This window comes from Eptatretus burgeri, chromosome 7 (genome assembly GCF_056783735.1).
Source record: "Eptatretus burgeri isolate ZD-2024b chromosome 7, Ebu_testis_v1, whole genome shotgun sequence".
NCBI classification, from domain to species: Eukaryota; Metazoa; Chordata; class Myxini; order Myxiniformes; family Myxinidae; genus Eptatretus; species Eptatretus burgeri.
Genome location: NC_140967.1, coordinates 97,714,744 through 97,730,807, shown reverse-complemented (window position 1 = coordinate 97,730,807; position 16,064 = coordinate 97,714,744). Strand labels below are relative to the sequence as shown.

Genomic DNA, 16,064 nt, shown 5'->3' with positions numbered 1-16,064 from the left:
ATGACACGTATCAGAATCACTATAACAAGGTTAGTGACAGTTGATGCAGAAAAGCAAAAATACATGTTATCCACAGACGCTGTAGACCAAGCTCTGCATGACTTACAGAACTTTGATGAAGATGATGTTGTTGATGGAGCTGCATGGGTGGCTCCCAACACAGAACATCGAGACAGAAGAGATGAGGCACAGACACAACAGGACAATAACAATCATTCTGCTCCAGAACACAATGATCTTGGAGAAGATCTTGGTCTAAGCACTATATCTCACAGTACTGAGGACATTATTCAGTATCAAATGCATGATAAATTTCGTAAGCACATGCAGAGTCTAACGAAGCATCAGAGGGAGTTTGTGTATGATATTCTCCACCAAATCAAGACCTCAGACACACCTGGATTCTGCTTTCTCAGTGGAGGTGCAGGAGTTGGAAAAACGCATGTCATCATTGGTCTCTATCAAGCTGCCCTCAGATATCTCAACAGCATAGTAGGCGAAGATTTTAAACATATCAAGATAATGTTGCTGGCCCCGACAGGCAAGGCTGCTTTCAATATCAATGGAAATAACATACATAGTGCCTTAAAAGTGCCAGACAGTCTCTTGATTACCGGTCATTGGACAGTGATTGGCTGAACACACTGCGTACACAACTTGGCCATGTGAAGTTAGTCATTATTGATGAAATATCGATGGTTGGCAACAAGATGCTAAATTTCATACACAAGCATCTACAGGAGATCACTGGTTCTTTCCAAGTTTTTGGTGGTATTTCTATATCACAGTTGGTGATTTGTTCCAATTAAGACCAGTCTGTGACAGCTACATATTTGCTAATATTGACAAGGATTGTGGTCCCCTTGCTACAAATCGGTGGCAAACACATTTCCAGATGTTTGAATTGCATGAAATAATGAGGCAGCGAGACAATCTACAGTTTGCACAATTGTTGAATCGCCTTCGAGAGGGCAGGCAAACACCTGCTGATTTACAGTTGTTGCGCACCAGATGTCTTCATCAGCCAACACAGCAATTTCCTCAAGAAACTCAACACTTATTCATTCGCAATGCCAAAGTGAACCACCACAACACAAATGCATTTCTATGTTCTGAAGCTGATAAATTTACTGTGAGAGCTAAAGATTCTGTTATTGGAGAAATGTTATCGGTGAGCTCTGTCTGTTCAAGACTACTTAACCAAGTTCCAGATGATCCAAGAAAAACGATGCAGTTGCACACAAATCTCCAGCTTGCACTTGGATTAAGATATGATCTCTGTGTAAATGTAAATGTTGAAGATGGCTTGACAAATAGAGCTGCATGTGTAGTGACTAGATTTGCTCTTCCACAATCATCTTGCAATACAGCATCTGGTGTTGTATGGGTGGAATTTGATCAGAGGGAAGTTGGGGTCAAGACAAGATATCAAAATAGGCACTTGTACAAAGGAAGCATTAAGAAATCATGGACACCCATCACCCCTATCTCCAGACAAGTCAAAGTGGGTCGCAATCGAAAGGCTGAAGTCCTCAGGACCCAATTTCCACTGAGACCAGCAGCTGCCAAGACAATTCATCGCTCTCAGGGTGACACTTTGGACAAGCTTGTCATTGATCTTGATGGTAGGAAAATGCTTCATATACATTATGTTGGGCTGAGTCATGTGAAATCGCTTGACCAATTATATATTCTGAACTTGAATGAGGACAAAATCAGTCTAAGTAAAGATGTCCAATAGCATATGGAGACCTTACGACGACATGTCTACAAACCATCATTGGCATTCCTCCACAACTTGAAAGATCAGTGCAAGATTGTTTGCCTCAATACTCAGTCTTTGCACAGACATTTGCCAGATGTCACAGCAGATCATAATTTGCAAGCTGCTGATCTAGCTATCTACACAGAAACAAGATTCTGCAAACATTATACTGAAGAATCAACTGAAATCGCTGGAAAATATCAATTCAGAAATGATGGTTCATCAAATAACCCTCAAACCCGACCACCTCATGGTACTTCAGTCTACAGTATGTCACCTTTTAAGACTAATTATCCAAAAATATGCAGTAGTTCTCAAGTTGAAATCACTTCTTTACATGTGCAAGGCAAATTGCAAAATATAACAGTTGTTGCTGTATACAACCCTCCAAGAACATCTGTTAAAACTCTGTGTCAAGTCTTGAAAGACTCTCTTCCATGTACGAGTACTGAGAACCTCATTGTCCTGGGAGACTTCAATATCAATTGGCTGCAGGAAACAAGCTCCAAAAGACAACTGCACAATTTGATGCTCAGCCTTGGTCTAAAGGTGCTGTCGCACCTTGACGATTTAGCCAGCAATGGCAACGTATAAAAATGTATGTAAAACGTTGGCGTACGCTGAAATTTTGATGTTTTTTAAAAAAAAGTTTTGGTCGTATTCATAACGTGTTGGTCGTATGCATAACATATTAGTAACGGGCACAGAATGTTTCGTTGTCTTATAGATAACTTATACCAACGAATGCTTAGCTTGTTATCGGCGTTCACAACCGATGCCCAACGATAGTTTAACGTAGGCATAGCGCGCTGCACGTATCGCCGACGAACTCGTGGCGTAGCCTGTTAAAAACTTGCCGCACGCCGATTTAAATCATAACCGCCTGAAAATTGAAAGTGTCAAGCATGCTGAAAATTTTACGACGTACTCGCCGTATGGCTCACACGTTCCGCTACGCTGGGAATAAGATGTAGGCACGATATACGATTGTTGACACACGTCGACACAAGTTCCTTGTAAGTTACTCATAAGTCGAAACACGTCGAGGTAATGTTTTGCATACCCGAAACTTATTTTCTCCGTCAAGGCACATTTTCTTTTTTTCTCCTTGGTTCCATGAAGGCACGTGACGAAATATCTGAAGTTGTTGTTGTTGTTGTTGTTGTTGTGTTTTTTATTTTTTTATTTTTTTTAAGTCTATCACGAATTTTAAAATATATTCGGACATTTGCTTTTAAGTTTCGACGTCGACGTGACAATATCCTCAAACAGAAAATATTCACAGAGGAGGAATTAAGAATAAGACATGAGCAAACTGAAGAGGCAATCGGACGTGACGTAACAGCACGTGACGAAATATCGGAAGTTATTGTTGTTGTTGTTGTTTTTTTTTTAAACGCTGCCATTACGCCATTATACGGTAGCTGTAAATTAGAAACACGTTCAGTAAGTTCTGTGGTCGTCCGGAAGACGTCAATCAAATACCTCTACATACGTAAATATGCGTTGGAGGTACGTTACACATAGGTTCAAAGCACGTCACTCATTGGTTATAAATAAGTTTTGGGTACGCTAAGCATTACCTCGACGTGTTTCGACTTATGAGTAACTTACAAGTAACGTGCCTCGACGTGTGTCAACGATCGACGTGTGTCAACGATCGCATCACGTGCCTCGACGTGTGTCAACGATCGTGTAACGTGCCTACAACACGTTACTCATAGGTTATAAATAAGTTTCGGGTGCGCTAATCATTACCTCGACGTGTTTCGACTTATGAGTAACTTACAAGTAACGTGTGTCGACATGTGTCAACGATCGCATAACGTGCCTACAACTTATGGCCAGCGTAGCGGAACGTGTGAGTTATACGCTGGCATACATCGTAAAATTTCAAGCATGCAAAAATTTGTGGACAACCGCAAAGTACAACGATGAAAGCCAGCGTACTACGACGTATGGCAGTGTTTTTCAGCGTGCTCTTAATGTATGCAAAACTTACCCATAACGTATTTGACGTGTGCCAGCGTTTTAGACAAATTTTTCATAAGTCGGCATACGCTGGCTAAATCGTCAAGGTGTGACAGCGCCTTAACACAGCAAATAAAGCAATACACAACAGATAATCAAACACAGATTGACCTCATATTTTCCAACCTCGAACCTGAAATCTTCCACTGTGGTGTCCTTGAGACATATTGGAGCTATCATAAGGCAGTGTGGATTGCAATCGACATCTAATTCTTGACTCACACTATATAAAGCTGTAAGACTGTTGCTATTGAGGTTATGAACATTTTTGTTCTGAAAATCAATTGAACAACATGTGCATCCTAACCAACATTACAACAGACCTGTAAAGCACTACAAAATAATTCCCAATCATCACCATATCATCACACCTCCTGAAAGCACTACAATATCGTTCCCAATCATCGCTATATCATCGCACCTCCAGAAAGCACTACAAGGTCATTCCCATTCATCACCATATCATCACACCTCCAGAAAGCACTACAAGATCATTCCCAGTCATCATCATATCATCGCACCTCCTGCTGTATGCTGCTGGAAAGACACAATTCTTAACTTATTTTTCTAACAGTCTATACCATGTATGTACTCTTATGCTAAGCACACCATAGACAATATATTTTTGGTCCAATTTAAACTTTTTGCTGTATAGCTCGAAAGAGATGATGACCAAATGGTGTCTTGTTTCCAATTCACCTCCCTCATTATCTGGAATATATATGACCCTTTTTTAATGGCGGGGGATTCCCCATCTCTGATGGGTATGTTTAGTCTTTGGTATGACTAGGCCAGGGTCAGAACCGCTGGCCTCCCAGGCTCAGAGCATATGCTCTATTACACCATTCGGTGGTGTCATGTGTAAAACGTACGCCATACATTGATGGACCTTATGCCTACGTCCATGTGATTTATGTCCAAGCTCCTCTCTGAGCCTGATGAAAGTAAAGATAAATAAATTAAAGCACTTACAGTTGAAGAGAAATGGGCAGAACATGTAGCAGTGACATTGTGCCCGATTTGATCATGACCTTGAGTTGTGCTCAAAGAAGGCCTACACCTGTTCATGCAAAGTTACTGCACCTGCATCCTTGGTGGTTCAAATGCACCTTTTTCTTTTCCAAAGATGTTGTTTTCCCACATATCTCCTTGTTCCTTTTGCCACTTTGTGAGTGTTATTTATCTTCTCTCAATCACCCCTACTCTGTCGAATAAGTCGATGGTTTACCCGACTACACTTGTTTTGTTTTGTTTTTCCAGCCAGGTTTTCTTGGTTCCTGCTCCTGAAGGATGAGATTGCTTTTTGTTTTGGGGGCATTTGTTAACGGCTGATCTTTCATGTGGCTCGTGTTGCAGGAAAGAGTTGTACATGGAGGTCTTTGAATACACTTTACCTATGATGCACCCTGAACCTGGAAAGTTCTTCCAGATCCATCCTGATGACCATGATCATCCAAATCCCTGGAGAGAGAGTTTTCGGCAACTGGTGAGCTGTCTCGTTTTCATGGGGAACGGTTGGCTCTGCAGCGGCCTGCTTTTGTTGTTGGTAATTTGTCATGATGGACACAAGTAGTTGACTGGAAAACAAGTCCCATGTTTTTTTGGGTTTGTTTGTTTTTTGTTTTCAGAGTCTAGGCTCGTGGAAGAGCTAGAACAATGGGCGGGTCAGGACGCTGAATGGAACAAAAAGAACAGTCGAGAAGGGGGGACCCCAACAGCAGGGTTGAGGGACAAAAATAGAGGAAGACTTGGAAAAATAATGGGTGGGTTAGGAGTGAGGGGTGGGGGAGGATGCACGGGGTGGACAAGATAATTGTTTTGTTTGAGGGATGATTTGAGATGGTGATGAACACCCGTCTCAAAGACCTGGAGGGAGGAATGAGATTGAAAATGTGGAAGTTGGTTGCACAGGAAGGAAAAAAGAAGAACAAATGAGTGGGGATGAGCAGTTATCCTGGAATTTGAGATTTTCACAACATGGTTGCTGATGGAACGTGCACACTTTGTCGAAACCTGTGGGGGGGGGGGTCGAAGCACAGAAAGAGGAGAGGGTGCAAGAACAGAAGGAGTTGGAAGAACACAGATAGACCCCCCGACCTGTCTGCGATGGTGGATTGATCAGCCAATAGACTCAGCTTTACAGTGGGAGATTCCAATGATCTTGAAGGCTTTGGTCTCCACAGGGTCAAGCTGAGCAAGGTGTGAAGCAGTGGAGCCAGCCCGGAGGGGAAAACAGTACTCCATCAAGCTGTGGATGAAGACCTTGGAGGTGGATAGGAGTTCAGGTGTGCCAAGGAAAGACTTTTTACGACATGACAACTGGCTTTGGAGACCAACTTTGAAATGTGGCTTGCCAAAAAAGATCATGGCTGATCGTGAAACCCAGGAGTTTTAATGACTGAACTACCTCAACAGGATTGTTATGAAAGGAGATGGGGGGGGAGGGGGGAGGAGAGGGGTTACCAGATGATCCTTTAGGAGAGAGATAGTGAGAGTGTGAGATTTGTCAGGATTGAAAGACATTACAAGTGTTTGACCAGTTTGTGATTTTATCAAGGTCTGAAGAGAGTGAAGAGGCTGGACCCTGCCAATCTGAAGGATGAGGGATGTCACTGCAGAGGGTGGAGTCATAAGCAAATAGATAATGGGGATTTTCCAGAGAGTCAGTGAGATCATTGATGAAGATCAGGAATAGGACTGGGCCCAGAACACTGCCTTGGGGAACCTTAACAGTGAGAGGAGATGAAAGGATTCTGTTGGAGCCACATTTTGGCTATGAGAATACAGGAAGTCAGCAAGCCATGTATGGAGTTGACCTTGGATGCCATAGGCAGAGAGTTTGCAGAGTAAGGCAGGATGCCAGACTGTATCAAAACCACGAGATATGTCCAGAGAAATTGCTCTGATCTCTTGTCCGCCTTTGAGGGCTTCCATCTATTGTTTGGTGAGTCAAAGCAGCATGTCCAAGGAAGAGTGACCTTGTCTGAAACGAAATTGGTGATCTGTGATGAGGTTGTTAGAGAATAGGAAGGATTTCATGTCCACTGCGATGATGGATTCCATGACCTTGCTGATGATTGGAAGCTGATAGGTCTGTAGTTGAGGGGATCAGTTTTTGTACCTTTAAAAAAAAAATAATGCAGTGATGTTGACAGATTTCCAAACAGTTGAAAGATGACCTCGGGCAAATGACTGGGTGAAAAGGGCAGAGAGAAGATGTGCAAGACCAGCAGACCAGGTTTTTTTGGGCACGTGAGCTGATGCCATCCATTCTAGCAGCAGTGCCAGAGTCAAGGATTGAAATAACCTTCTCATGTGCAAAAGACAGAGTCCAAGAGCAGTTAGGTACAATATGGAAGGATGGGTACCGAGAGTGAGGGGTTGGGGACAAGATTTGGAAGCAAACACAGAATTGAGGGCATTCAGTCTTCTCATGAGCGGAGTCGGCTGTGGTGCCATTTGACGAGTGGGAAGGTATGGAGGGGGTGCATACACCAGAGACAGACTTGTCAAGGTGGTACCAGGTTTTAGAGGAGGGAGACAAGTTTGAAACTTCATTTTTGAGGTTGGACAGATGATGTTTTCTGCCTCTCCTGAGAATGGACACGCCCTTGTTGCGGACTTTTTGGAATGCACTGAGATTGGCCTCGGTCGGTTTTAGCTTCCAGGAAGAGAAGGCAAGTCGTTTCAGAACAACTGCCTCACCACAGGATTCAGTGAACCATGGATGGAAAGAGGGGAAGTTTAGATGAAGACAAGATGGGATAAATCTATGCATGAGAGGGAGCAAGCAAGTTTCTGTGGAAGAATTCCCAGGCTGAGTTAACATCAGGGGCAGCAGTTATAGGAGACCAGTCCTGAAGAGAGATGGCTGCTTGCAGTCCCTGCCAATCTGACTGAGTGAACTGCAAGACTTGCCGGCATTGAGGCAGCTCTTTGAGAATAGCCAGAGAGATGTTGACTCTCACAATTAAGAGCAGGAGATATTCGCAGGAACATCACCAAGTCCAAAAAGGATTATTTATCATTTGGAGATATGGAATGTTAATACGTGACCTGTTGATACACTATAAATTGTGCTGATGTGGCATGTTAATCGTAATACATTGGAAATTTCCACGACAACATGTTGGAGGACTGCTCATCAGCCATGATGTTGTCTGTCTCAGTCACGGCCTGTGGGATTTTATTCTTGCCAAAGTGAGATCGTTCGAGACTCTTATTTCTACCGAGCAGGTTGTTTTCCAAGTTATTGTCAACTGGACTATTTTTTATTAATTGATTAATTTTATTGTGTTTTTATTTCAGTACAAAGGAGCACATGTCAATCCAGGTTACGCAGAGCACTTTTACAATAATGTGACACGGTACAAGGGCAGAGAGAACATGCTGGTAAGTTCATCTGGAAGGTCTGTCAAAGTCGGAATATCGTTTTATTTATTTATTCCTTTGTTTCGATGTGTGTGCGTTAAACTTTATTTATTAGTTTGTGATCTGGGAATGAAGGCATCACCGTCTCCAGTGGTGTTTCATCGATCTCCTGTGGTTCCTCTTTCTTGTTCTCCTGCATTTGCTGTAATTTTCTTTAACCTTGTCACTTTACTTCTTGGGAGTAACGATGAAGAATTGGCCATCACGTACTCTGACGGCCACAATTATTCCAACCTTGTGGGGTTGGCCGGGGAAAATGTTTGGCCCAAGTCTTTCACAAACTGGTTGGTCTGGCGTGATGTTCGACTCAGGAAATTAGAGCAGGAATATGTAATTTGTTCAGGATACCGACAATAACTCACCTACTCTTTGGAAGGACACCGTGGGATCTCTCAGGTCCACCAACTAATACCGGCAGACGTGACACCCAGTTTAAGGTCAATCTGAGGGACGGCACACATTGATGAATCGCCGTCTGTGAAACGCCGGGATGACAGTTTATTACCAGGTCGGGATTCAAACCCAGGCAAGACTGTGCCGAGGCGAGTGCACGTACCTCTCAGCTACCCTACCAGCCCTTAAGAACTGGTGATCTTGAACACGATGAACTCTTTCAAGTTTATTTTTTTTTGGTATTCATTTCTTTTTATCGTCAAGGCTCATGTAGGAGCTTGTACATACATCACATGCAGGACAAAGATATCGGTATACATCATTGCATACTTGAGCATTAATTACACATACATTACTCAACATTAGACAACCACATCTGGTCTTTGGGCTTCAAAACTGGGTGTGGGTTCATGAGCCCTATCTTCAGATGGAAAAATTAACAGGGAGCACATTTATATTTTGTTTCTCCACGTTTCATTTGCGAAGTAGCCAAAAATGTTTCGCCAAACAAAGATCAAGGCTTGAGTGGATCAAGGCTTGATCAATCCTTTTTCAGTGTAGCTTATAAGATTGGCGGCCCATGTTCAAATCCCTTATGCCCTTTTCAGTTATCCATCGTTCCCGAGATCCTCATCATCCTTACTATAATTCACAGATTTGTGCGTGTGTGTAGCATCGCGTCGTGCTGCTCGTACAGTTCTGGCATGACCCCGGTTAGTGCATAGGGGCGTTTTTATCTTTGCTGGTGGTGTTCTGGGTGGGGTGAATGTGCAAGCAAAATCTCGATATAAATGTGTATTGTGTAGCACCGCTTCCAGGTGAAAGAGGGTGTTACAAGTCCCCACCCTTTACAGTGAAGTATTCCTGTCCAGTGCAGTGAGGTGTTTTGAATTGTGCCGCGAAGGGTATTTTGGAACCTTGAGTACCCAAAGACCCTTAGGACCCTGAAGAGTCATTGTGTCTCTTCTATTGGAAATGTAGATGGTGGCTTGCAAACCGAGCCTCAAGGGCAGTGTACAGAAGTGCTTTGAAAAAAATAGCAGTAAATACAAGGTGTAAGAAGGTGAAATTCGCTGCATGTGATGTGTAACACGCTGCGAGCTAAACGAGTGTTCATTTACGTCTGTAGGATGTCTAAGAAATGAAGAGATGAGCACACATTACGCTAGGCCGAGGCTTCACACTTTGGCACACTCACAAAGCTGTACATTCGAAATGAAACGTCCCAGACGATAAAGAAAATATGATCATATTTGTACATGTAGTGGTTTAAAATAACCCTTCTTGCTATGAAACATCATATCTTCCAATATTTTTGAACATTTAAAATAAAAGAACTCAAACCAATCATTTTTGACAGGCTTTTATACTAGTTTTAAAAAAAAAAGTGCATTGGTATCTACGAATGTACTTGTACATTTCTTTTCATGAGCCTCAGATGACTATTACAAAAGGTTTGCGGAGAATGTTGTATGTGGATTACATGCGGAACTAGAACTGCACTCGTTAGAGCTCATACCTCCGCCAGGCTGAACAGTTTACGTTTTGTATCTCACTTATAAGCCGGATCTGGATCTTCACCAAAATCTAATCAATTTGTCCTTACACACACCCAGCCTCTCCACCAAGTTTCATCTAAATACGTCCATAACCTTTTGAGATATCTTGCTCACAGACAGACATGGATGAAAACATAACCTCTGCCCACCCTCGGTGTCGGAGTTAATGAGGACATTGTGTGGGGTGCTCATGTCTGTTGGTTAATGAGCGATTGTTCCTGTTTGTAAACGTTGGGTGCTTATCAAGACCGTTTCCTCTCCAGTACTACGACACCATTGAGGATGCCCTGGGCGGAGTACAGGAAGGCCATTTTGACGGACTCGTGTTTGTCCATTCCGGTATCTACACGGACGAATGGATTTATGTCGAATCACCCATCACTATGTTAGGTGCAGGTGAGAGTGGCCATTCCACGCACCAACAATAAATGCTCCATTCACATCTAACGAACACTTGGTAATTGTTAGTTAACTTATTCGTTTGAACTTCTGAGCCTTTTATAGTCTCGTTTTTAAAGTTTGGTCGTTACTGTGCACGAAATGGTGCAGGACATCGTCGGTTGTTTTTATAACTGGTTGTTGGAGGTGTACTTCCTTCGTACTGAGACTTTTATAGATTTGTCTAATTTAATTGTTTTGTTATCCCCGCGCTTAAAATAAAAATAGTGAGCAGGGGGATATTGTTTGTCTGTCTGTCTGTCTGTCTGTCTGTCTGTCTCTGTGTCGACTGTCTGTTATGCTATCTCCGAAATGGTTGTGCAGAAATTCACCAAACTTGGGAGTTGTGATCACCACATGGCAAGAAGATGCGAGATCAGTGTCAATTGTGGCCCGACTGCCTAGGTCCCTGGTGCTGGGTCAAAAGGTCAAATACCAAAAAATGCAATTGCATGCAAATATATATATATATATATATTTTTACTGAAACTGTATATGCAATCAACTTGTTGGGGGGGGGGGGACGCATAAAATATGTAACGATTCTTTGGATTTGACCACCGGTTCATGCCCCAGGGAACGGGGACAGGGGTCATAACAGAAGTTTTTTTTTGTTGTTTTTTTAACTCAGAATTTGATATCGACTCATTTCTGGTGGAACTTTTTGCCATCTTTCAACTTTGCTTTAAGTGGGAAGCGTGGGGATTTGAGATGGTGCGCCATCGACTTAGCTGCAGTTTATGTATTTAAATAATCGTGTTTCTTGCTGTGAACCTACGGCATTTATATCCATTGAGAAACCCTGTAAATGATGGAAACTATTTTTATTTTATTTCATAGGACTTGTGCAATCATTTATTTATTTGAATATATGCAGTGTTGATACAAGTTTTGATTTTTTTGTTTGTTTGTTTGTTACTCATTCTGAACACCTTTGTAGATGCACGAGTGTTCACTTTGTTTTGCCTGTCTCTGAGTTTAGCGACAAAACTTTTGGGAGACATTCGGTGTCTTTCTTTGTGACCATAACGTATCGTGTGTAAACGGGCGATTTTAATAAATAATGATGATAATAATAATAATAACGGCCAAGCAAGGGAGCAAACTTCTGTTACGCTGCAGGATGCATTACAGCGCTGCAGGCAGGTTGGAGTCTGCATCGCCACGTCACATCATGAAGGTGTCGGTACTCGAGAGCGCCAATTAGTCGAGCGCTCTCTGAGCTGCAGTAATTAATTGGAAGTTGAATTACCTGATTACAGTCACACCTATTATAGGTTCTTGCAGTTACTGCATATATACGAAAGGTGGGGGATCGCACCGCAGACAGGCCACGTAATGAAAGGATTAGTTTTGCAAGAAAGAAGGAGCGATATCAAATGTGGATTGTTAATTCACTGCTGAATGCAAAAGGCAGAACCCTAACTTTCATTGTTCTCTGCACCTTTCAATGGGAGGTTTGGAGAATTTGAAATTATAAATCTTGGAATTGTCTTTTGTTGCTTTAATAATGCTTTTTTGTAATTATGTCTCTGAGGCCCAAACCAAAGGTAGACAGACACAATCAGATGCCATATGTGGCTGTGTGTGAACACTGCAGCACCAATCATCCCCCTCCAGCCCCACCTCACCCCAACCCCATCCATCCCCATCCCACTTATGTCTTACTCAAAACCAAACAGAAAAATTCATCGAAACATCTTATTTTGTTTGTTTGTTTTACAAATGCACAATAAAATATCGAGGGACGTGTCCTTGCTTGTGTAGCTTGTTCCGTCCTGTCTCGCGTCCATTTCAAATAAAATGTTGTGTGAACCCTCACTCAGGTCCCGGAAAGGTGTCTGACAACGTGGTGATTGAAAACACTCGAGATTCCACATTCGTGTTCATGGAAGGCTCTGAGGATGCGTATGTGGGCTTCATGACCATCAGGGTACGTGAATTGGACAGTTGGGCAACTGGAGTATTGTCGATGTATACATATTGTACTGTATTGTGTATGATGGAGATTTACGAGGGTATGAAAGAGTATGACGGTTGAACAGATACTTTACATGGATTGGTCATTGTCTCGCAAATTAATTATAACCCACTGTCAATCCAGTATCAAAATAGTAGAATTTTTTATTTAAAAAAAATGTGATTCTTCATTCTTCATTCACCATTGGAGAGATGGGGCCAAAAACTACATATAGCATGATATCTCAACAAGTTGTGGAAGGATGGATGACAAAACTTAGTGGATGGGTTGTTTCGGTGACGAGAACAATCCGATTAGATTTTGGTTCAGGGCCCTCTCCAGATCCGGCCCATCAGTGGGATACAAACCATAAACTATTCAGCCTGGTGGAGGTATGCGCTCTACCGAGTGCCGTTCTAGTTTCCTTCCTGAAATGGCAGTTCAACCTGCATTAATCAACTTCGAAAGTGGAAAGGTGTTGCATCTCATCATCGATAGGACAGGTTTTAATGTAGTACAGTTCCTTTGCGGTAATGTGCGATGTGTGTGTGATGCTGCCATTAAATACAGTGTGCATCACCGAAATTCACCGGAAACCATTTTTTTTGTTTCCGTTTCTTTTCTTTTGCTACTAATACCCTGCAGTACGTGCTGTGTCCTTGTGTCGTTCTCGTCATTCAATCAGACAAAATGACTCGACAATTTTCCTGATTATTACAGGGATTTGTTGAACGGTCACACGTCGCTTTGAGTTCAGATACCGCTCATGTGAATCCTGCGTCATCAATCAAAACGTCCATACATTACTGTACTGTATGCTGCAACCTCCTCATAAAAGATTTCATTTAACTTGGTTTTGATTCTGAATTGGGGAATGCCGATTAATATTGCGAAGGAACTGCACCACATCCACTCTGAGTCTTGGAGGTCGGTGGTTTGAACCCCGCCCCCGACTGAGCCGCACCAAAGATTTTCATAACAATGGTAGTGCTGCTTCCTTGCTTGACGCTCAACATTTTAAATGGATAAAGCACCAACAAACTACCATAGGTTCATAATAATAGCGCAGGCTTTGATTGGTCTAATGACCTCCTGCGTCGAAGTTCAAAGGTACCCTTCTTATAACTTGCGGGCACTCCCACCCTCCAGTGGTGAGTGCCCTTCTCACCCACCTATGGTGGGCAATGTGCTATGGCACAGTCGTGGAAATGCATACAATGTTTGTCATTTTTGAAATAAATTGCATTAATCACAGCATATCATACTTCATATCGTAAGATGAAGGAAAATTATTTGTAATACCGGCTACCACCAAAGGTGGCACTATTTCTGCCACGTGTCACTTTTGGAGTTTTGGGGACATCTACGTTTGTTCCATTACAGTACAGTAGTAATATTATCCTTGCCAAAGGAGAAGGTCTTGCGTTTGGGTCTGTCTGTTTGTCTGGTTTTTTTTGTTTGTCTGCACAGAACATGAGTGTTTTTCTCTGCAACCGCTTGTAGGATTGAAAAAATTTTCACCATCGGAGCGACAACTCATGTGGAATGTTTCAATGATAATTATGATGTCATAGGTCACTTGGTGTGGCAGCCATGTAGGAAAAAAAGGAAAAACTTTGGACCTCTGTATCTGAAACCACACCAAGGAAAAAACTGAAACTTGGCACGTAGCAAGTACTCCTCATGGGGAATAAGTGTGATTTTTTTATCTTGCCAAAACGAAGTTTTTGCAAGATATGTTAGTCAGCTTGTATGTTTTTTTTTTGTTTGTTTGTTTGTCTGTAATCACGTATAAAAAATTCTGCAGAGCACAGTTATCATTGGAAATTTTTGTAACTTCGCATATCAGAGGCCTATAGAGGTCCCTTTCAGTGCACAAAATTTTGAAGGTCAAGGTCAAAGGTCAAGGTCACTTTGTCGCAAATCAGGGGAGTTGACGAAACCCTTATTTTTTGAGTAATTTTGATCGGATCGTCTTAAAACTTCATGGGAATATAGTTCATGGTCTGGCGCTCAGCTGATTAATTTTTGGTGGCGATTGGCCTTGACCTTCATATGTTTTTTTTTTCTTTGGTCTGTAATCACGTATAAATCACTCTGCAGAGCACAGTTATCATTGGAAATTTTTGTAACTTCGCATATCAGAGGCCTATAGAGGTCCCTTTCAGCACATAAAATTTTGAAGGTCAAAGGTCAAGGTCACTTTGTCGCAAATCAGGGGAGTCGACGAAACCCTTATTTTTTGAGTAATTTTGATCGGATCGTCTTCAAACTTCATGGGAATATAGTTCATGGTCTGGCGCTCAGCTGATTAATTTTTGGTGGCGATTGGCCTTGACCTTCATGGTTAGCGCCTCAGGTCAAACATATTTGACCCCAAGGTCAAATTTTCAAGTTTTAGGAACCATATCGTGTCGTACCTCAAATTGAACACCTCGATGAGTACTTTCTAGATATGTCAAGCTTGAGACATTATGACGTCATTTGGTGACGTTATGAGGCAAAAGCATATTTTTCATGGTTATTCTGTAGAACGATTCTCATCGGAATCTCTCGTAGGCAGATATTCCTCAAGGAGTCGCTCCTGGTGGATAGCAGCTCTGTTCACCTCAGTGTGACCTTAAAGAAGTCACACGTGGTCACCTTTTGGCAATATACGGGTCACCCTGCGGGTGACATTGGTTTATTTGTTTTTTTGGTCATAATTGCAAACGTGGAACGCTAAATCCGATCAGTATGAAAATTTTTGAGGGTTATCTTGGGATAAGTTGGTCCACAGAAATAGAAATTGATGATGTCATCTGTCATGTGGTTCAGCTGTCATAGTTTTATTTGTTGTTTTTTTTAAACCTTCAATACCTCTGAAACTACTGAACAGATCGAGGTGAAACTTTACATGTATGAAATAATTGCATATGTAGAATGCTACATCTGATCAGTATGAAAAATTTTGAGGGTCGTCTAGGGATAAAATGGTCCACCAAAAAAATGATGACATCATCGGTCACGTGATTTGGCAGCCATATTCTTTTTTTAACCTTCAAATATCTTCTTCTCTGAAATAGCTGAACAGATCAAGGCGAAACTTAACACGTATGACCGCCTATCCATGAGGAACAAAAGGCTCACACATATTGTTGCTGACCGGGGTATCGGCTGCGAGCATGACCGCTAGGTGGAGCAGTAGGGTTGACTCGGCCGAACACCTGGAATCTAGATCGTACCTTTCGGAAAACTCCGAGGGTACGGGTTCCTCACCGGACCGTGAATCGTCAATAATTTGACCGGGTGAGGTAGGGTTAATTGCCAAACTTCAATATACCTAATTACCCACGCGGACAAAGCTACCAAGTATTCACACCCTCGACGGCACTCGTCGAGTCGAGCCGTTAGCGTGCCCGACCCGTGCGCAACCCGAGCGGATGGTTGCCGAAGTCCCGTCGGTCCAAATGTACATTTCCAGCGGTAACAGCCTTTGTAGTTCACC

The 16,064-nt window shown here is 42.4% G+C and overlaps 1 protein-coding gene across 4 annotated transcripts in view; it reads left to right on the top strand.

Annotated features, from left to right (window-relative positions):
- Positions 1 to 16,064, top strand: part of FBXO11 (F-box protein 11) — a 95,422-nt gene that overhangs the window by 39,222 nt on the left and 40,136 nt on the right. For all 4 annotated transcript variants that reach the window (XM_085889748.1, XM_085889747.1, XM_085889750.1 and 1 more), the window contains 4 exons: positions 5,153 to 5,282; positions 8,105 to 8,188; positions 10,443 to 10,575; positions 12,444 to 12,550. In XM_085889748.1, the coding sequence (XP_085745874.1) occupies positions 5,153 to 5,282; positions 8,105 to 8,188; positions 10,443 to 10,575; positions 12,444 to 12,550 (454 nt within the window). The remainder of the gene's footprint in view (positions 1 to 5,152; positions 5,283 to 8,104; positions 8,189 to 10,442; positions 10,576 to 12,443; positions 12,551 to 16,064) is intronic.